The sequence below is a fragment of the Rhinolophus sinicus genome, chromosome 14 (genome assembly GCF_057876585.1).
Source record: "Rhinolophus sinicus isolate RSI-liver-muscle chromosome 14, RSI-T2T, whole genome shotgun sequence".
Taxonomy (NCBI): Eukaryota; Metazoa; Chordata; class Mammalia; order Chiroptera; family Rhinolophidae; genus Rhinolophus; species Rhinolophus sinicus.
Window position 1 is genome coordinate 186,615,866 of NC_142514.1, and position 21,623 is coordinate 186,637,488.

The 21,623-nt window shown below is 56.5% G+C and overlaps 1 protein-coding gene across 2 annotated transcripts; it reads right to left on the reverse strand.

Annotated features, from left to right (window-relative positions):
* Positions 1-1,000: 1,000 nt before the first annotated feature.
* DHCR7 (7-dehydrocholesterol reductase) lies at positions 1,001-20,279 on the reverse strand. Of its 2 annotated transcripts, none has more exons than XM_019755651.3 (8): positions 20,145-20,279; positions 12,053-12,156; positions 11,257-11,479; positions 10,274-10,364; positions 8,619-8,832; positions 5,981-6,185; positions 4,959-5,090; positions 1,001-2,404 (listed from the first exon to the last, which is right to left on the reverse strand). In XM_019755651.3, exons 2-8 carry the CDS (start codon positions 12,148-12,150, stop codon positions 1,940-1,942), a joined length of 1,428 nt encoding a protein of 475 aa, XP_019611210.2. In that variant the 5' UTR covers positions 12,151-12,156; positions 20,145-20,279; the 3' UTR covers positions 1,001-1,939. The 2 variants fall into 2 exon arrangements, with proteins under 2 accessions (XP_019611210.2, XP_074192995.1); XM_074336894.2 differs by having other exon boundaries at positions 20,129-20,150.
* Positions 20,280-21,623: the final 1,344 nt, after the last annotated feature.

The window sequence follows — 21,623 nt, forward strand, 5'->3', positions numbered from 1 at the left end:
TTACCGGGAGAGGCCGGGTCGCCTTCACCTGCACACAAAGCAGGGTGAGCGGGGGAGGGGCAGCGCGGCCTGGCCTGGCACTGGCTGAACACACCGCACCACCAGTCACACTGCAGCCCAGGTCAGAGACGCCGACATAAACCCACCCTGGCTGCCTGAGACGCAGGCCCGAGGTGGGAACCTACAGCTCTCTGGAGCAGCCCCCGACAGCAAGGCAGGAAACTAGTAACTACCCTGATTTTTCAAACAAGAAAGCTGACGCACAGAGAGGGTTAGTCACCTGCCCATGGTCACATAGCTGTTGGTCGGTGGAACCAGGATGTGAGCTCACAACCACCACACTCCAGCCTCCTTAAAATGAATTTGCCCAGTATCTGAGGAGGAAGAACAGGTAGGGTCCATGTACTCAGGTCCATCCAGGGCAGTGGGTCCCTGGTCCAGCCAGCATTTGAATCACTCATGTAGTTTGTGCCAAATACAGGTGCCTGGGAGCTGCTCAGGCCCACGAGTGCCAATGGGCAGGGGTGGGGCACCAGTACTGGAAAACTGGTCGAAAGCCGGCCTGGGTGAGGCCAAGCCCAGGGTCCACGTGCGTGTTCAGCCCGTTCTTACTTGATGCAGATGGCACTGCCCTGCCTGTCCCCTCCCCGCTCAGGGCATGGGCACCACCTTGTTCCATTCTTGTTTCTCCAGATGTGAGGTAAGCCTGGCACCAGCTTCCTGGCATTTCCCTTCACTTGCTGGGGGCTGTGACCAAGCTGGGATTTCTTCTTTGGCAAATGGAACGGACTCCCACACCCAGCACAAGACTGGCCCCAGTGGAGGGTCGACGCCGGGGGAGCATGGTACCGCTCCCCCCGAGTCCCTCCAGTGGGTCCCCAAAGCTTTGAGGCAGCGCCCCAGCATCTGATCCCACATTGCCTGGGCATCCTTTCTACGCCCTGGAAACCGAGCCCTTATGTATGTCTAGGCGCAAGCAGACACAGAAACCACACAGCAGTTTGAACTTGGGAGGTTAATATAAAGAATTCTTACTCTACAAAGGTAGTCACGTCGAAAGGGAGTTTTCCAGAATGCTGTAGGGTTGAAGGAGCGTACCCAAGATACACAAACACTTGAGGGGGGTCCCGTCCCTAAGGCTGGGGTCCATACCTCAATGGAGAAGGCATGGATGAGCCCCTGGAGGGTAGACAGGCTCGCTGGGTTGTGCAGTCACCGTGTGAGCAGGACACGCCCTTCCCAAGGCTGACAGGCGGGTGCTCAGAGGGAGTCGGGCGCTGGGAGCCATGTCAGGTCCAACGCACAGGCAGAGCCCTGGCTGCCCTCTCGCCTTACCCCTGGCAGCCACGACAACAAGGAAAACAAAAGGGAATCAATCGCTGGGCCAGGAGACGCCCCGCCCCCGTGCACTGTCCCCCAGCAATCCCAACAAATCAACGGCGTGTGCCCTGGAAGCAGGAATGCAGACAGGGTGCAGCCACTGTCACAGAGCAGGTGACGACAGGGGCTCTGGAGCTGATCACGGCACACCCTCCACATGCACCTGTCAGCACACGCGCAGTCCTGACCCGGGACTGGAGGGCGTCCCACTCAGCGTCAGACACGAGTCTGTCCAGGCAGCGTGGCAGCGCAGCCCCCAGTACAGAAGAGGAACAGTCATTAGTGGGCTGTCAAAGGTGACGGGTCATCCTCACACACTCAGAACACTGAAGACTGCACACTGGTCATTTCTGCTGGTGACAAGGCAGCTGGTGTGGGTGGGACGAGGGGATGGGAAGCACGCCCACGTTTCCGAGACGCCTGCCGAGTGCCAGGCTTTCCATTTTGCAGAGAAGGAAACTGAGGCTTCTGGAGGGTAGAGCTGGAATGTCTGCGCCAAAAGACTGGCTCTGCACGCTCCTTATAGCACCTCGGGGGGGCTTCCCCAGGGGACCACCTTCTAGAAGATTCCGGGAAGCAGGCGGTAAGGCACGGCGGCGGTGTAGCGCTCCCAGTCGCTGCCGTACTTGCTGGCGCAGCGGTGCTCGTCCCGGAGGCAGCGGTGTGTCAGCAGGATGGTCATGTAGACGATATAGAAGTAGGGCAGGAGGTGGCCCCCGCCGCAGGCCAGGCAGTACGCCAGGCTGCCCATCAGGTCGCCCGTGTAGTTGAGGTGGCGGGCCACGCCCCAGAAGCCCGACACCAGCAGCTTGCTGTGGTGCTTCCGCCCGTCCGCCGACGTGTACGCGCACTCGATGGCCTTGGGCTTCCGGCCCCAGATCAGGCAGCGGCCGCCCGTGCGTCGGAACAGGTCCTTCTGGTGGTTGGCCACCCGGAAGACGTAGTAACCCGACAGGCCCAGCAGCAGGACGCCCGCGGCGTGGGGCACGGACAGCTGCACGGGGTGGTACACCAGGTACAGGCCCTGCAGGGCCAGAGGGCAGAGGTCAGGCGCGGCCCGGGCCAGGGTTCGAGCCCTGGCTCTGCCCCTGACCAGCTGCCTATCTGTGTGGTGCTGCGGTTTCCTCTTCTTTAAATCAAAGCACCAGCCTCAGAGACTTGTTGTGGGGATCAAATGAGTTAATACACAAATTTGTGTATCTACTTCCTGTCTGTCCACCTATCTACTTATCTACATGCACACGTATATTATCCAGAATATAAAATGTAGAATATGTATAATATAAATATGTGATATAGTATAAAACACCGTTCCAGTGTATTTGGTGATGGTTAATCTTACGTGTCACCAGGGCTGGGCCACGGTACCCAGATATTTGGTCAGACACTAGTTTCAATGTTACGAAGGTGTTTTGGAGATGTGATTAACATTTCCATCAGAAGACTTGGAGCAAAGCAGGTCGCCCGCCATACTGTGGGTGGGCCTCATCTAATCAGTTGAAAGCCTTAAGGTGGGGGGGGAAAGACCAGCCTCCCCAGAACAAGAGTGAATTGCTCCAGCCTTCAGACCCAGCTGCAGTACCAACTCTTCCCTGGACCTCCAGCCTGCCATCTGCCCTGAACAGCTTGGACTTGCTAGGACCACAGTCATAAACACACACACACACACACACACACACACACACACTATAACATATATAATACATAAAATCTATTGTTACAGTTTTGCAGTAACAATACCTCGAAAATGGAGTTCACAGAATCAGGGAACCAGTGAGCCTGCCACCAGCCAGTGGAGAAATGGGGGCATAGGACACCCCCCAGAGGATCCAGCACGGGCACCGGAGCCCAGGACGTCTTGCCCTTCGCCCATGCTCCCTGTGCTGTGACCCTGGCTTCAGAAAGCCACACGGGATCGGGCAGCAAACATCACCTGTGCCAGCACCCCCTGCAGGACTGACTGTCAACACCGCTAGCCTGGCCAGTGCGTTTCCCGCACAGCCTAGGAAGTCGGCCTACAGGGCTCTCTCCATTCTTGTACAACCTGTTCAGGCAGGCCATCCGGCCCGTGCTAACTAAACAGGTCCCTAGAACAAGTTCTCTCCTCGTCCCTGACGAAACAAGCAGGTGGCAGGTGGCCAGGCCCTCCACTCAGCCACCTTACATAGGAGCCCAGCACGCCCACAGATGAAAGCCGGGCTGCTCTCGTGGGAGCCAGGGTGGGTACGGGGAGCCAGATGACGAGGCCTCTCTCGTCGCAGCGCACAGCTCAGGGCAGGAGTGAGGCAGCTGGCTCAGTGCTCCAGCCCTGGCCCCGGCTGGTGGCCCCACCGAGGTGCACACCGGGCTCCCAGGCCTCAGGTGAGCGCTCGGGCCTGCCTCAGCCTGCTTCGTGAGGCACGGCACGGGATCTAATCCTCTGAGCCCCTACCCAGTCCCCCTCTCACTCAGTAAGTGCCCTTTTCCATCACCTCCCGCCCCCGCACACCTCCCACATCACCTCCTGCCCAACTGGGGTTTAGCTGTTCTATTCTCCAGCCTCCCATCTGCTGTTCCGCCTGCCACCCCTCACACTCTGCGTCCCGGCCATAATGAACTGCTTCGTGCCCACTCTGCTAGCCACACACCTCCCTGATGTGTGCTCTCGCCTGGAAGACTCTGCACCTGCCCCTCCACCTTTCTGGAATGTTCTTACCCCAGCCTTATTCTACTCTTAGCCCAGCTGCAGCTGCCCCTTGATGCTCTGGCCGACCCCAATGCAGCTGGGGGGCTCCCTCCCGCAGGGTCAGCACCCCCTCCCCACTCCGGGGAGCCTTTCCCACCAGCCGTGAGCTCCGAGAGGGCAGGGCCTGCCATCTCCTTCACTCTTGTATGGAGCACGGACCTGGTGCTGCGCAGACCCTTGGGACGTATTCAAGGAGCAGACAAAGGTAAGAAAGACGCCCTCTCGTCCTTTAGGCATTGAGGTTTGCATATATAAGAACATAAACCTCCCCTCCATCCATCCAGTTCTCCCAAATCATTCCTTTTTATCCAGTTCTCTAAGTGTAACTGTGTCCCCCAAATTCCTATGTGGGAGCCCTAATGCTCAGGACCTCAGGATGTGGCTGTGTTTGGAAATCGGTATTTTAAAGGGGTGATTAAGGTAAAATGAGGTCACTGGGGTGGGCTCTCATCCACTGTGACACGGGTCCTCATAAGCAGAGGTCAGGACACAGACATGCACAGAGGGACGACCGTGTGGTGACACGGGGAGGAGCCGGCCGTCCACACGCTGAGGAGAGAGGCCTCAGAACCAGCCCTGCCAACACCTGGCTCTCGGACTCCAGCCTCCAGGACTGGGGACAGTGAGTGTCTGTGGTGTAAGCCGCCACCTGTGGGACTCTGCTACAGCTGCCTGAACTGACTCATACACGAAGTCTCCCTGGAAACAGGGGAGCAGCCTCGTTCTCCAGCTTTGCACCCCTCCAGGACACAGCTGTGTAGGAGCAGAGCTCAGTATGTGCTTGGCTGGGTCTGCTGGGAGGGCAGCCCTGGCCGTGCCTGGGAACCGGACAGACGAGTGCCCCACTCCTCACCTGTAGCGTGTAAAGGTACGGCAGCCAGACGCAGTCCCCCCAGCCCAAGTACCACCCAAAGTGGTCGTGGCAGATGTCAATGGTTTTCAGATACCAGGCTTCGTTCCAGAAGAAGTCCAGCACGTAGATGGCCTACAAAAGAGGAGCGGCCATGAGCACGGGCAGCGCCGGGGGCGGGGGGCCTCTGGAAAACCACTCGCGCAGGCAGAGGTGACACTGAGCTCCTTCGGTGACACACACCACGGGGCTGTTCCTGCACTTCCCACCCGGCCTGGGACACAGGGGGTGAGGGGCGGGCAGGGCGTCCTTGTCCTCAGAGAGTCTGTGGTCTGAGACAGCAAGGAGGGCCCACAAATGATGACGGAAAGAGGGGTACCCCGCAATGCTCGGGAGCTGACGCCAGGGCTGTGGAGTTCGCAGCAGAGCAAGATGGCCCAGGGTGGAAGGGCTCGGGACGGCCCACGGAAGAGGGGGCATCCACGCCTCAGCGCACGCCCGTACGGAAGCCCTCTGCCACGGGCTGTGTCCCAGTGTGTGCCCTGCCAGCTGCCCCTATGACCAGCAGGACGGGTGACCGCTGTGCCCTGGGGGGTGGAGGAGACTCATACCCATTTATCCAGATGGGACAAAGGTGACAATCAATCGTGCTCCTCATTCCACACATTGGGGGGGTCCCCTGAGACCCACAGGGACGGGAGGGGTAACGCCCCAAGGCCCTCAGCCGTAACTGTGGCCAGCACTGTGCATTTGGGCCTTTCTAGGCCTTTCCAGAGAAGTCAGAGCCGTGACGCCAGGACCACGGATGTGCTCTGGCCGTGAGCAGGCGTCCCTTGGCCACGTCCCCCGGCCAGCACACCACCTGGCACGCACCAACAGGGTTTGTGCCCTACATGCTCGCCGGCCCGTGCCCCACAGACAGGTGGGAAGGGCCGACCCCTCTTCTAAAAGCGGAGGCTTAAGGTCTTTCGAAAACCACGTGGCTCTGGGGTTCCCCAGCGTCCACCCTCTGGCCAGACAGTTACCTGCAGGACGTTGACCAGGACCATGGAGTTGGTCACGTGGCCGTGGAGCTCCTGCTGCTTTGCGGCAAAGGACAGATTGATAAGGGTCCAGGCGACGATGCCAGGGCGCCCGTTGAAGAAGAGCTTGAAGTCAAACCACTTCCCAATCCGGGGGTTAAACTCCACGCCCATCATGTAATTGTAGAAGAAATTGCCTGTGAATTTGCTTAAAAATGTAAAGAAAAGATCCATTTAGTCAAAGATCCATCACTCGCCGTGGCCGGGTCGGCGGCCTGGATACAGGTACTCAACCCGGCCTCGGTGCCCACGGCACAGGTGACGGGGCAAGGGCGGGTGTACGCCGCAGAGAGCACGCCGCCAGAGGACGCGGCCATCCTGCCCGCTCCCCCACACACAACCGGCCACTCCCTCTGCCATTCGGCTCCCGCTCAGCATGGACACCCTCAGAAAGCAGCGCTGGACCTGCTCGCTCCAGCCCCGGGAAGAAGGGAACACTGTCCCCGTGCCTAAGGCTTCCGTGGGCCGGCACCCGGGTTTCTCTCCACCCCCCTCCAGGGTCCCTGGAGGCACAGCCTGGGCGAGGGCAACACTGACTCGACTGGACCCAGATTTATTCTGCAGCCATACATGTGGTTTGCAGTGGACTCACACGGCATGTACGCCTCCCGTGGACAAGGGACATTATAAGCTAAGCCACACAAGGAGTAATAAAAAGCACCAGGCTCAAGGCAGACGTCTGGCTCCATGGATCACATCTTCCCTTGACAGACAAGTTTCTTAACCATTCTTTGCCCTGGTTACCTGACCCCACCGCCTCCTCCAGAGCTGCCCAGAGTCAGCCAAGGTAACCTCTGTGGAGACCTACACAGGGCTAACTTCCTGTATACACACACGGATTCCTGTGTTAATTAGAAAAACACAGCGTGTCTGTTTCCCTCAAGACAAGCAGACAGAAGCAAAATAGCCCACGTCTACAATAGGCGATCTGCTTATGAAGCAGCGGCACTGAGCCCCAGGCGCCACAGGAGGCCTCATCGCCCGGTAACCACACGCTGCAACGCTCCAGCACCCAGACGTGTCCCAGGGGCCTGGACGCAAGAGTGAAAGGAAACATGCTGTTTTCATTTGGGCCCCAGACTAAAATGTAAGCACCCCAAGAACAAGAACCTTGTTCACACCCAAAGCCCCACGTCTACACCTGTCTACAGGAGGAACCCAACCGATGTGTGTTGATAACTGGATGGAAGGAGAGAAGAAGAGAGGGAGGGAGAGTAGATAGATGGATGACGAATGGATTTTTGGATGTTTGGATGGATGGATGGATGATGGATGAGTGGATGGATGGATGGATGGATGGATGGATGGATGGGTAGACGGATGGATGGATGGGTAGATGGATGGATGGATGGATGGATGATGGATGGATGATGGATGGGTGGGTGGGTGGGTGGATGGGTAGATGGATGGATGGATGGATGGATGATGGATGGATGATGGATGGGTGGGTGGGTGGGTGGATGGGTAGATGGATGGATGGATGGATGGATGGGTAGATGGATGGATGGATGGGTAGATGGATGGATGGATGGATGGATGATGGATGGATGATGGATGGGTGGGTGGGTGGGTGGATGGGTAGATGGATGGATGGATGGATGGATGGGTAGACGGATGGATGGATGGGTAGATGGATGGATGGATGGATGGATGATGGATGGATGATGGATGGGTGGGTGGGTGGGTGGATGGGTAGATGGATGGATGGATGGATGGATGGGTAGATGGATGGATGGATGGGTAGATGGATGGATGGATGGATGGATGATGGATGGATGATGGGTGGGTGGGTGGGTGGGTGGATGGATGGATGGATGGATGGATGATGGATGGATGATGGATGGGTGGGTGGGTGGGTGGATGGGTGGGTGGATGGGTGGATGGATGGATGGATGGATGGATGGATGGGTAGATGGATGGATGGATGGGTAGATGGATGGATAGATGGATGGATGATGGATGGATGATGGATGGGTGGGTGGGTGGGTGGGTGGGTGGATGGATGGATGGAGGATGGATGGATGATGGATGGATGATGGATGGATGGATGGATGGATGATGGATGGATGGGTAGATGGATGGATGGATGGATGACAGACAGATGGATGATGGATGGATGGATGGATGGATGGATGGATGACAACCACACAACCCAAGGCTTCCATGAGCATGGAACCACCAGTTGGCTCTCCCTGGGAAGCTGCTATATTAAAGCCGCTGAAATAACCAGACTCCTCACTAAGACTGTTTTGGCCACACTCATGTACCAGAGAAAGAGGCAATGGGCTGCCTTTGCCGTCCTGGCCAGAAGTTGCCTGTTCCACCTCCCTGCTCCCATGACAGCCCTACATGGGATGACTCTGCCACCAAAGACTGACTTGGCCATCTTCCACTGCATTCTTCCTAGGGCAGAAGCCACCCAGACATTTAGAAAGGATGCTTCTCTGAGCCAAACAAGTTCCATTAAGCTCCTCCATCAAGGGCTGTCATCCTCGAGCTCTCCCAGCTCTTGGCCCCAAGGTCACAGAAAAGGCAAGGGGTGGAAATGCTCCCACTTTAGAGCAGCTACTGCAGGACGTACCAGTCCCTGGCGCTGGTGGGGAAGCAGTAGCCCTTGACCATCGCGAAGGTGGAGACAGCGTAGCCCAGGATGTTAGCGCACCACAGCAGCGGGATCCAGTTGTCGAAGATGATGGTGGGCGAGAACCAGGACAGGAAGTGGGCGTTTGCGAACCAGAGCGCATGCGTGATGAGCCACGCTTGCAGGCCGTTGATTTCATACTTGTTGACGACCCCTGAGGAGGGAAGATTAAAAATCAAAGAGTGTTTCCGACCGTAACAACTTTTGGGAGTCACTTGCTTTCAGGGTCTCAGCTGCTCAGGCCCTTGTCTGGGCTCCCCCCGGGCTCCAGCCCGGAGAGCAGGTCAGCTTCTTCTGCAATTCTGGGCCCCAGGTCAAAATGCCAGGCGTGCCCCTCACACTGCTAATCTAGGGACTAACTGCTCCTTCCAGCTGAGTCTGGGAAAAGGAAAAGGTCACAGACGATTCCTTTGGTTGTGATTCTCCGGACCTGGCCGTGAAACCGGCAATTAACAATAAACGTGGGGACGCATTGATCAGTCTAGAGAGGTGCGGATAACTAAGTGTTTCACCACGAGATGTAACTGTTTCCATCGCTTTGGTTGTCATGTAGTCTATAGTCCGAGCTCAAGTACGTCCTTCAGGTCCTGGAGGCCAGCCCGGAAAGCAAGTTCCAGAAAAAAGTATTTAAAAGGACACTTTGCTCGAGGTCACAGAAAACTGTAGCTAGTTGAGCATAAAGCAATCACAAGGTCACAAGATGTTTTCTTTCTGTCTCTTGCTTTAAAGATAACGCCGCTGGCGCACGATCATGAGATGTTTTGCAGAATCTTGGTTCCTCACCTGTTAGATCACCCGACCAGTTATGAAGGCTCCAGACACAATGACACCAGGAACTAAATTAATCAGACGAGGAAAACCACTAAAGCACAAAAACTAACCAAACAGTTTCACCTGTGACCCTCAAAAACCAATTAAAAGCCATCAGGGAGTTTGGGTTTGAAGCGATAGCGCCCCGTTCTCTGTGCTTGGCGCCCTGCAGATAAACGGCCCTGATTTCTCCACCGCAAACCTCGGGTTCACATGCATCACGCAGGTGGACCCTCAGTTCAGTCACAACCAGGGTTGAGTAACCTTAGTTTGGGGCTGGGCTGCAGCAGGAGTGGAGCAAGGAAGCCCTGGGGGGCTTGTCGGGGAGCCCTGGCCCCCAATGGGCCCCAGACCCAGCGCTCTCTGCAGGCAGGGATGGGGCGGGCTTCCACCTGCCAGGGTCCCGGGTTCTCAGACACTGTGGGGAACGAGTGGACCAGGCAGCCCCAGAACCAAAGTCGATCCCGACGCCACTGGTGGACACGTGGTGTTTCTGTGGGGACAGGCTCCATTAGCACAGTTACAGCAACTGGCCATGGGGCCAGGGGCCATTCCGGTCCCTCTGAATCAAAGAATGTGATCAACTTCACGTCTGGGACAGTCCCCGACTGCCCTCAGTTGTCACGAGGACAGGCTCTGGGAAAACCCCCCAGCACAGCTCATTTTGTGGCGAGCTGGCTCTGGACATAAGCGCAGGGGAGGGCAGGACCCAAGGGATGAAGGACAGGACACAGCTGGCCACAGGAGCAACAAGGGATGGCAGCAGGCTGGCCCCAGGAGGTTACCTGCGGGAGTCACGGCGCCCTCCTGAACGCCGCCCACGTAGCCCGGCAGAAACTTATGGCAGAAGTCAGGAAGTGACACGTACAAAAGCACCTGAAAGAGATTTTCAGCTCAATTACCCGAGGCCTGGAGGGCCTCGCTGTGATGACACAGCCTTGCTCTTATTAGCTGAGGTGACAGACGTGAAGGCACCGTACAAATGCCAGAAATCCTGATCACGCCCAGTTGCTTTTTCCAGAAGAGTCTGTAGCGGTGGGCAGGAGCTGTGGCTGCAGGCTGACTGCGGGCTTCGAAGCGGTGCCGGGTAGGAAATCGGCGGTCTGAGCACCAGAGCCCTCTCCGTGGGGGCTCACGCACTTCCCTCAGGAGAACCCACGAGTCCTTCCCCCTCACTTTTTTGGGGCCATTTTTTAAAAGTGAGATACAATTGACATATTCACAAGAATATGTTCCGTTTAAGGAGCACAATTCAGGGGTATCCAGCCCAGTCACAAGGCTGTACAACCATCACTACTATCCAGTTCCAGGACATTCAACAGAGCTGAGGACACACTTGGCCAGGCCCGACCCCCGGCTGGAACCCAGGCCTTGGCTTTGCAGCCGAGCTCCCCTTGAGGGTGGGTGCTCCTTCTCACAGGCCGCTGTGGGGTAAGATCCCTGCTGTGGACGGAGCTCCCTGGGCTGGCCGTGCCCTCCTGCCCTCCCGCGGGGCTGGTTCCCACTGCTCAGCCTGACGCTGTGGGGCTGGACACCTCCTGCGCTGCGGGAGGCACGACAGACACCATGCTGCCACCAGCTGCATCCTGACCTCCACCTAAACAGGCCACGTCCACCTGGCTCCAGGTGCTGTCCTGCGAGGTCCCGGGAATGAAAATGCCAACCCGAGCCAGGACTCCGCTTCCCAGACAAACGGCCAGGACCATCGTGGCAGGAGGGGACACCCCACACCCACCACGCCCTGACCATGGTGGCCGGGAAGGCTGACCTGGAACGTGACCCACAAGGTGTAGAGCTGGGCTGCTTTCTTCGTCACAGACGGCGTCTTGGCCCAGATGTCTGAGAGTCGAGCATGCCCAGTGGCGAGGTCCACCACCGGGGCAGTGAGCGAGCAGCTGTACTGGTCACACGCCATGATGAAGAAGTAGACGATGAAGGGCGCAAACAGCAGCAGGAAGATGACGCTCGCCAAGGAAAACCAGTCCACCTCCCTGGAAGAGGCGGCAGACGGTCCCACCGGCCCCCGTGCCTCTGACCTCGCACACAATGCTGAGCTTGTGCGTACGGGTCCCTTGTCAAGCCAGCCCGCACCTCGTGACAGAAGGTGCCAGCTCTTGGGGCACAGGCCTCCCTGTTGCCAGGAGAACCACTTAGCACGCACTCTACTGAGCTCAATAGGGAGGTTGATTGAGCCGCGGGCCCACAGAACACCCGGGCCCACAACAGGCCACAAGCAGGCCTTGCTTGGCCCACAGGCCTGCTGAGGCTTCCCGCTGCAGGCTGTGGGGGACGCGCGTCCACGTGCCAGTGCCCACTGCTCGATGGCCCGGGAGAACCACGACGGCAACGTACAGAGCTAGGGCACCGGCGGGCCTCTCAGCTTTCTCAGCGCCTTCTTGTTTTAATTCTTTACTTTCTAAAGTGGGAAGCTACCTACCTTTCATCAGTATTGACAACAAAAACCAATTTAAGGTCCATACAATCCTGAAGGCTGGCATCCCCTCACCAAAGCCCCCTCCCTACCCCCCATCGCTTTCTAGCTGGCAACGTGGACGAGATCTTACCAGGCACGGCCCCACTGTCCTTGAGGCACGGCCCCGCCATTGGCCACGCTGCCCGGACTCTTGGTTTTGGGGGCGTTGGGCTGGTATTTTGCAGCCATTGGGCCCTGAGGGAAGGAGAGACACCCTGTCAGACTGTCCCAGGAAGACCAGACACCGCGTGTCCCTGCCACATCCACCGCGCTCAGGGGCCCTGCTGGCCTGGCCGCCATCCCTCACCTTCTCTCAACCTCGTCCCGGACAGCAGATTGCAGGCAGGGGAGAGACCACCACACCAAGGCTCTCTTCTGGAACCCGTGACAACCTCCCACCTGGCCTTCCTGCTTCTGCTCTTGCTCGTCTCAACCCAGCCTCCAAATGGCGGCAGAACATGCTTCTCGCTGCCCGTTCAGGTCTCATGTAAGCGACCCCTCCCTCAGCACGACGGTGTACGTTTCCATTACTACTTGTCCTTTTTATTAGTAGCTACGGTTTCTATGCACTCTTTTTCGGAATGCTCTAACAGAGCTGTCACACGCATCGACCGGTTTTCTACGCATTCTAACACCACCAAATGCGTCATTCCCACCTCCCTCCCCCATCGCTGATACTTGTGCCGAGGTTCAGGCCGACCAGCCAAGCGACGCTGCTCACAGCCAGGTGCCCTGCCAAGCTGCCCTGCCTGCTACTTCACTTTCGTAGTAACTCTTGTCGCCGTGAATAATTCTTGTCTTGATTTCAGTGCATGTCCGTCTGTCTGTGCCCTTAGAATATAAGCTCCCGAGGGCAGGACTCACGTGTCCTAGTCCTCGTTCTACCGCCAGGGCCCGGGAGTGTCTGGTACAGACGCGTGGGCGACCAGTGAGCACGCTACACACTTGTGTGAGTGCCTGCACGGCTCTAAGGGTTATATATGGGGGAGCAGTGACCTGCCCCACTCCCAGAACCAGTTCATAACTGTGAAGTTTCAAAATATCACGGACGAAAAGAAGATGATCTTAAAAGCTTTCAGAGAAAATCCTGGATTAAGAATCGTGCTCACAGCCGGCTGGCTTGTGGAAGACTATGATGGAAAACCTTGAAAATTCTAAGGAAAACTTAGAACTCTATTCCCGGGTTAGCTGTTGCTCAGAGGAGACCCAAGAGCCAAGAGAGCTGGTAACGCCCAGTGAAGGCACAAGGGGAAGACCCAGGACGACACTTGTGAAGTAGAAGGGACAGTCCACATGGGGACAAAAATGACTATGGCGGGAGGGGATGGAAATGATACATTTTGTGGCGAAGAAGAAAAAGGACTGATACGTGTGATAGCTCTTAGAGCGTTCAGAAAAAAATACTGTGATGCACAGAAGCAAATGGAAAAAGTGAGGCAAGCCTTAACTCCAGGAAAAATAAAGTCACACACGGGAGAAACCCCATAGTGAAAGTACATTACTTCGCTTACCAGTAAATATTAGTAGCTTTGCCATAACAATAGAATCTCCACTGACTACTGGGTGTGCACAGGTAAATGTGCAAAGCTGAGAGTGGTAAAAGCTAGTTATTTAGAAATAAGCAGGTAGAAACAACAACACGAAAGTAGCTGAAGGAATGAAAATATTTGCTTCTGGGAAGCGAACTACGGGAGGAGGTAGGGGAGAGAAAATTATACATACGTGCATATGTATACACACATATACATGTATACCTTTAAATACGGATTTGTTTAACATGCACGTGCGTGACTTTAATACGAATGTACATTCAGTTAGAAAAGTCCAACGATGAAAGACATTTGCATTTGCAGTGTGGGCCCCGCAGCACATCATTTAATTTAAGCGACACAGGTTAGTTTGTGGCGCGTCTACAATGCGAGCAGGATAAAGACTTCTGTACGGGAAGGGACCATCCACGTCTTCAGCCCCAAACACAGAATACAGAGCCGGCTGCGTCGCATTACGCTGCTTCTACTTGTAGAACTGAAGTGGACAGAAGACAACCGCCCCGGGAAGCGTCTGCTGCACTCCAGCAACAACCATCTCAGGATCAGAGCCTCCTGGACACGTCGCCTGCCTTGCTTCAGCCCCCGCCTGATGCTCCGAAGCCGCTGGCAGGGCAGTGGCACCCACACGCTTCAGGTCTGATGTCTCTGTACAGCCCCACCTGCCATCCCCCAACCAGAGCTGGCCCATTCAGCACCCACCCGCTCCGACCCCGTTTCCACACCACGCTGGGTCCACTCGAGCACCGACACAGGCGTTTGCCATAGAGGAAGGGGAAGCAGAGGGACTGGCACGCTCTGTGCCCCAAGGGACGGATAAGCCTGGTGGAGACAACGCCTAGCACCAATATCCTCGCCGGGTTATCTCCACGCTGGGAGACTGCACAAGGCCAGGAAATGGACAGCCTCGGAGCCAAGTGTGGGAAAGCCAAACAGAGAACGCTGCTAAAAGGAAAAAGTGTACTTTCGAGGGATTAAAATGACACCAAATACATATTCTGAGCTTATCACAGCGCTCATTCACCCAGGCGTTGCAAGCACTGAATTTTGTAATATACGTGTAACGTTCTCAGCAATGATGGCTGGAATTAGGGGGGAGGGAGGCATTTTGGGTGAATTCTATTTTTTTTCCCGTAGCTCCCACACAGGAGCTGACATCGAGAGCGGAGTTCCCAGCTGCCTTGACTTTTCCAAAGCGGAAAGGTTTCCCATGAAGCACAGTGCCTGCTTCCAACCTCTCGTCAAGGGGACTGAGAGCAGCACGGAGGTGCCCCTTCTTGAACTGGTCCCTTTAAAATCTCTAGACGCTTATGATCCAAAGGCGTGCGTGGTCCTTCTCAGCCCGCTGAGCAAAGGCCTGCAGGGGGACACCAAGCTGGGGAGGACACTCAGGGAGCCGACATTTCAGGATGGAAGGCAGGGAAGAACCCAAATGATATTTACACACGGCCCACTGTGGGAACCAAGGGAGAGGTACACGCTCGGCGCTCAGGATTAAAAAGCAGAGGAAGCCCCATAGAGGGGGCAACGCTATAGGCAACCTGACCACACAGCCCCTTTGCCCGGCACACACAGGGTCTGGCACGCGGTAAGCGCTTACTCACAACAGGTGGACTGGGCAGAGGGCTTCATGGACGGGCCGCCTTGCCGTGAGCAATACCAGTCAGAGGCAGGCCTGAGCAGCAGCCACGAACCGCGCGGCGTGTTCTTTGCAGACTCGCTCTGAGACTTTTCTAGAAGCTTGTTCAAGGCCTCCAGAGCGCGCTCACTCCCATCAGCACCTTCTAGGAGCCACGGGGAGGCTGAGAACACGAGCGGCAGCGACAGTCTGGACTCGGGGCCTGGCTCTCTGTACACTCAGAGCCCAGTGACCTTCCTGAGTGTTGTAACGACAGCCTCCGCACACGCGGCCCTGCGGCTGTCGCTACAGCTGGACAAAGGAGGTGCAGGGTACCACAGGGGGGAAGGAGACAGGCCAGGGACATGGGTGGGCTGTGCGGCACCCTGACCAGCTCCCTGCATTGGCTTTTGAGTCCCACAGGCAGAAACAAAAGGAACACGGCCCCTGAGGGTCTGGGGACAAGACAGTGAGAGTGGCCGAGGGTAAAGTTTTGATTGTAGGGCCAATGCCTGACGTTAAGCTTTTGGTTGCTGAGGCAGCGTTTCAAAGACATCCATCTTAAGTAAACATACTGCCAGCTTCAAGACACAGCTGCCAGCAAAAGCGGCAGTCGGAAACCAGGGTCACCTAGATTACGGACACTTGGGTGACCCTGCGTCTCCCTCTGGTGCCCTAATGACCACTCCTATACTTTGGATTAGCTGCGAGGGAACCCGTGACACCCCAGACACCCCACTGCTGACCGTGGCAAAGGCAGAGGCCCAGGTCTCTGTCCCTCTCCCACGTGCCCTCACTATGCACCTGGGCTTGCCGGGTGCCCTCCAGGACCCATCAGTAACAAATCTTGTCCTCAAAGCTCCTCTATGGTTTGTGCTGAAGTGTGTCCTATGGTCATAAGAACCATGAGAGCTGGCCCGGCCCCAGCACTGCCCTGTGGGCAAGTGCCCCAGGGCCCCCGTCACCACCAACAGGCTGGGACCAAGATAACTGGTGCCGTCAGCCCCATGGCAGCATCTGGCACCCTGAGGGCTTGGTAACGGGGGGAAGGTATTAGGACCACGCAGGGAGGGCTGGGGGAAGGCCCGGGAGGCTCAATGTCACCACCAAGGCCGCCAGCTCCTACTCTTTATACTTGTTAGGCCTCAGTTTCCTCATCTGCACAGGAAATGAGATCACGGTGCCAAGTGCTTGCAACCCCCCAAGTTTGCCTACGGGAGAGTCAGCTGTCACCAGTATAGCGGTCGGCACTATGCCAGCCTCAGGAAGGCGCAGCGGGGCTCACGCAGGGCAGCAGTGTGTGGTTCTGGTGGGCAGAGGTGGTGACAAAACCAAGCAGCCCGAGGTCTGAGGGGGGACGCGCCCACAGTGCCCAAACCCAGAGTGTCTGGTTACCAATCCCCCTCAACTTAGTGGCTGAAATAAGTCTTGTTCTCTCTCTCACTGTTTCTGTGGGTCAGGAATTTGGGGAGACCCTGGCTCGGTAGCTACGGCATGGGGGTGTGCTGGAGCGCCAGCTCTTTGCGTGGTCTCCGCGTGGGCTGCCGGGCTTCCTCCCAGCATGATGGCCTCAGGTCAGGCAGGGCAGGACCCAGCGGGGTTCCAGCAAACAAGGCAGAAGGTGCACCGCCTTTTCTGACCAGGCCTGGGAAGGCACACGCCATCCACCACTCCCAGCACATTCTGCTGGTTACAGAGTCACAAGCCCCCGCCCTTCAAGGAGTGGCAGGACATTAGAAGAACACAAGATACGGCCGGGGCCATCACTGGATGATACAACCCATCACAGATAACGACCAGTTTATAGAGCGCCTACCAAGATCCAGCCACCCGTGAGCTCACTGAATTCCCACACTGGCCCTGGAGAGTAGGTGTTATCAAGTCCATTTTACAGATGAAGAGGTTGAGGCCAGGAAGGTGGAATGAGTTGTGTTCCGCTCACACAGACCTCCCGGGATGGAGCTGGGCCCACAGGAACCCCACCCTCCATGACACACTTGGGAGGCCGTGCAGTAAAATTCAGACTAATGGGGATGATGGTGACTGACGCTAACGGTTCTGAGTGCTGCCCCAGGCACTACTGTAATATACACCCCGAGCCACATTTTGTTGGAACATTACCAAACAGCAGGGGGCCTGCTTCAGCAATGTGTTCGTCAAAGGAGGGTAGAGACTGAGAAATACAGACATGTCCCGAAATGGACCTCAGACGAACATGAATGATAAAATTCAGAATCAGTGAGGGGGTGGGCATCTCTCTCCTGGTGCGAAGACCATTCTGGAAGCCAGGCTGACTGGCATCTCCCATGGGAATTTGTCTGGGGGCCATATACAGCTGGCTGAGTCAACATGCAGATGTCAGAACTTACACTGTAGTTTCCTGCATATATTTGCAAAATACTGGGAACAACTAAATAACCATCAATAAAACCAGGTCAATAACGACACACCCATACGATGGAATACTCAGCCTTTTTTTATAAAAATGAGCTCAGCGTGGAAAAACGTTCCCTGACATGTCACAGCATGAGGGCAAGTTACAAGACAGTCTACCGTTAGAAAGACCATTGAAAACGCTAAGCACCAAAACCTTTAACTGAAAATACATCCCTCTTTCCCCCGCCCCTTTTCCTAATAATTCTGGTGGGAATGTGCTTGTATAATAAAATAATTTGACACCAACAGTTTTTTAACAGCTCCGGGAGTCATAAGATCCAGAATTCTAGGAATATTTGCAGCTCTAACGGGGTCAGCGAGAAGATCGTTGGGGTGATTCTTGGGTTTCCAGGCAGCTTTTCTGTCTCCCCACTCCCTGGCGCCCTCTGCAGGCTGTGTGGTCACTCCCACAAGCAATTCGCAAGCCTTACTTGCCAAATGCAGGGGCTGCTCCCAAGGTGTGCAGCTCCTTTGAGCTCTTTGTAGAGCTAGACAGCTCTGGCCCAACTGACCTTGACCGGCTTGGGGTCCAGGCTGGGGCAGTTTCGGAGGCCTCCAGACATAGGTATGCACAGCTGGGGGAAGGAAATGCCCAGGGACGCTGACCTCTCCTTCTAAAGGGTAAACTGCAGCGTTGAAGCAGCTGCACGGGTCTGCTTTGTGAAAGCTGTGCCATCTACGCTCACTGTAACACAAGTTTAAAAGTCCCTCGCCTTTCTCCTCCAATCCGTCCCCAGGAGTCAGTCACTTTCGTGTGTGTTCTTCCAGATCGTTTCATGAGTTGTTACACAATACACACCCACACTCCCTCCCTGTTTTTCAAGAGCTGTTTCGTATTCAGATTCGTTTGCAAGCTTGATTCTTCACTTTATCCTACCTGGGTATGCAGCTTCCTCTGACAGAGATCTCCTACATAAACCTACCACTTTTTTGGGGGGGGCTGTAAGTTACATAAGAGGATTGTGTTAGAAGTTGTCCAAGATTTAATTGGGCTTGGAGGTTTCTGAGTTTTGCCTGCAAATCGTCCTGGTCTGTCAGTGGAAGTATCCTGCAGGCGGAAGGACTCCACCCCCTAGGACTGCCCCGCTCTTGGGGGACCTTCAAACACCTGGCCTCTCCAGCCCCCAAGCCTCTCAGCTCCCTCACCCCAGCCATCCACATATTGGGCAGAATAAACAGGACACTTCAAAAGTCTATTGAAAGGGGATTTGCCAGATCATGCTCAGAAACAGCGGGTGATGTTCTGCTCCACCAAGAGTGGACAAAAGGGTCCTTTTCACTCCACTGTGAAGCCCCCAGATGTCACGTCTTAAATCTGGGCACCCAACGTGGCGTGCCGTGGGCCTGGCTCCTGCTTCTGTACCTAAGTAGCTGTAAAAAGAGCTCAAATGGGCACAAAGAAGGCACCCCGCCCTAAGCGTAGGGTGCTGGGGTGTCAGGTGCATCCGAGGGCAGACCACCCAGCTCCTTCTCAGCTCTGGGAAGAAAGTCAGTTGAGAAGCACAACCTTTTAGGCAAAAGAAACCAGGCAGTCAGCGTGGAGTTTTTGCTCTCCAGTCACCTCAAACCATCAGTGTGGGGGTTTGCAGGGTGCGAAAGCCCCCACGCCCACACCCCTAAAGGCGTTGCAGATGCAGCTGTTCCCCCAAAACAAAGCAGGGTCGCTCGCAGTGTTGTAGGTGTGACCCTGGGCTCTGCCACCCTCTAAGCACGTGACTCTACCGGCCACTTCTCGTCCGGGAGCCTCAGCCTGTAAAACGGGGGCGACGCCTACATCGCAGGTTGTCCTGGGAATTCAGGTTAAGGCACTGAGCATCACGCCTGACACAGGACACGCCCCGTAAACGACAGTGCTCACGCACCACGGTCACGAACAACGTTCACCTCTGGCTTTCCCGTCCTTTCTTTACCTTTTGTCAGCAATCTCACCCGAGCAATTCCCATCCTTGAAACCTTCGCAATAAGATGATAATATATCCAGGAGCGGGGCGGTGCATCATTCCGCTAGGAGCTGGAAAGTGAGACTGGCTGGCAAAGGCGAGACGACCCGCTGGGCCTTCCGTGGGCACAGTTCCTGCGCGTCCACCCGCGCCCCTCCCCCACCCAGCCCCCCACCCCTCCCCCCACCGGCGCCGCCGAAGGACACATTTCTGGGAAAGCAGTTCGGCGTCCCCACCACCTGCGTCCCGCTGCTCCGCGTGCAGACCGCTGCTCAGTTATTTCCTCCAACAGAAAACTGCATCCGCTCGCGCGGGCCCCGGGGAAAGGCGTGGGCCCCCGCGCCCAGGCGGCGCTCACCGGCTCCGCCCCTCCACGGCCGCCCGCGTCGCGCTCCCGAACGCCTGCGGGACAGAGCAGCCCCGAAGGGCCGCCTCGGGGAGGCCCACGGCGCCCCTGCCCCTCCAGCCTCTCCTCACCTGAACCCACGCGCCCCCTCCTCACCTGAGCGCGCTCCAGAGCCACGGCCCCAGCCTCACCCACGCGCACGCACCCACCGCCTCCTCACCCGCTCCCGGCCCCTCGACCTGAGCGCGACCCCACCGCAGACCTGCGCACGCGACCCCACCTGCGGGCCCAACTACCTGCGAGCTCCGCCACCTGCAGACACCGCTCGAACGTTCACCTCACCCACCAGCTCCGCGGCCGCCCGGACACGGGTAGTGTAGCCCCGTCGTAGCCCCGCCCCACGCTAACGTGTTGCGGTGGACGACCAATCCGAGGCGGGTCCTGCGCGGCCGGCGTCCCCGCGCCCGGCGATTGGCCGCAGCGCCTCGCCCCACCCCCTGAGCTGACTCCTGGCCACCGCGCGCGCCACTCCGCTGCAGCGGGGCGCGAGATTGACGGCCGAGGGGCCGCCTGTTGGGCGGGGGCGGGGAACTAGGAGTGCCCTGACGGCCACGTGACCACGCGGCGGCTCCGCCACTTGTCAACTGGAGGGTTGTAAAATCCCTGCTCCTAGGGCTCACGTTGGTTGCGGTGAGGGGGAGGGGGGGCCCCGCAATAATGAGCAAACAAGTAGGTACGTTGGGCGTCAGGTGGTGGTATTGAGAAGGTTAAAGCAAGGCAGGAGACTGAGAGTGTGGGTAGCAAGTTTTATTTAGGGGTGTCAGCAGGGCTCTGCTAGGAGGCCGTCACAGGTCAGTTCCCCAGGAAGTCACCTGGACAGGGAGTTTAGGGCAGGGATCACACTTGTGCAGAGATGGGAGCGGAGGAAGCAGCAGGGTTGCACAGAGGGAGAAGCTGGGGCGCAATGCCAGCCCCTCAGCTTTGGCCGACCGCGCGCGGGAGCTCCAGTGATAAGAGAGCCCCCGAGTTGTTCCGTGGGCACGTGGGCATGTATACTCCTGCCTCCGTCAGTCATTGGACACGGGCCACCCTTGCAAGGACATGACCTTGGGCCGGGCATTCGTACAACCCGGGCAACCCCTGGAGGGGTGGGCAGCTGAAGGTGTGTGTAGACCCCACTCCCTAAGCTGAGGCATCAGGGTTACTGGCAGAGGGGTCTGGTTGGCACATTTCTGTGTCCCTCACAGAGACATTTATTTTTTCCTGCAGTTTTTTATTGTGAAAAATGTCAAACATACAAACCAGTTGAATATATAGTAAAATGACATCCATATACCTAGATTAAGCAGCTGTCAACTTTTCTCTCCCTCAGTCTGTGTGTGTGTGTGTAAACTCCCCCATTTCCCCCCTGAACCATGAGTTAGCGATAGGTGACACCTCCCGCTTGAATACTTCAGTATCCATCTCATAAAAACAAGGACATTCTCCTACCTTACTAAATTAAAATGACCATACTCTGGAAATCTCACAACAATTCAATGCTATTATCTAGTATATTGTCCATATTCAGTGTCCCCAATCGTCCCAGTAATGTCCTTTATAGCTCTTTTTAAAAACCCAGGATCCAGTTGAGAAACCACACAGAGCATTTAGTTGTCATGGCTGCCTAGCTTTCCTTAACCCAGAGCACTGACCCCGCCTTGACATCCTGTTTTATTGTATCTTTTTGGTCTTCCAGACATGACAGTTTTCAGAGCCAAAGCTAGATTTCTGCA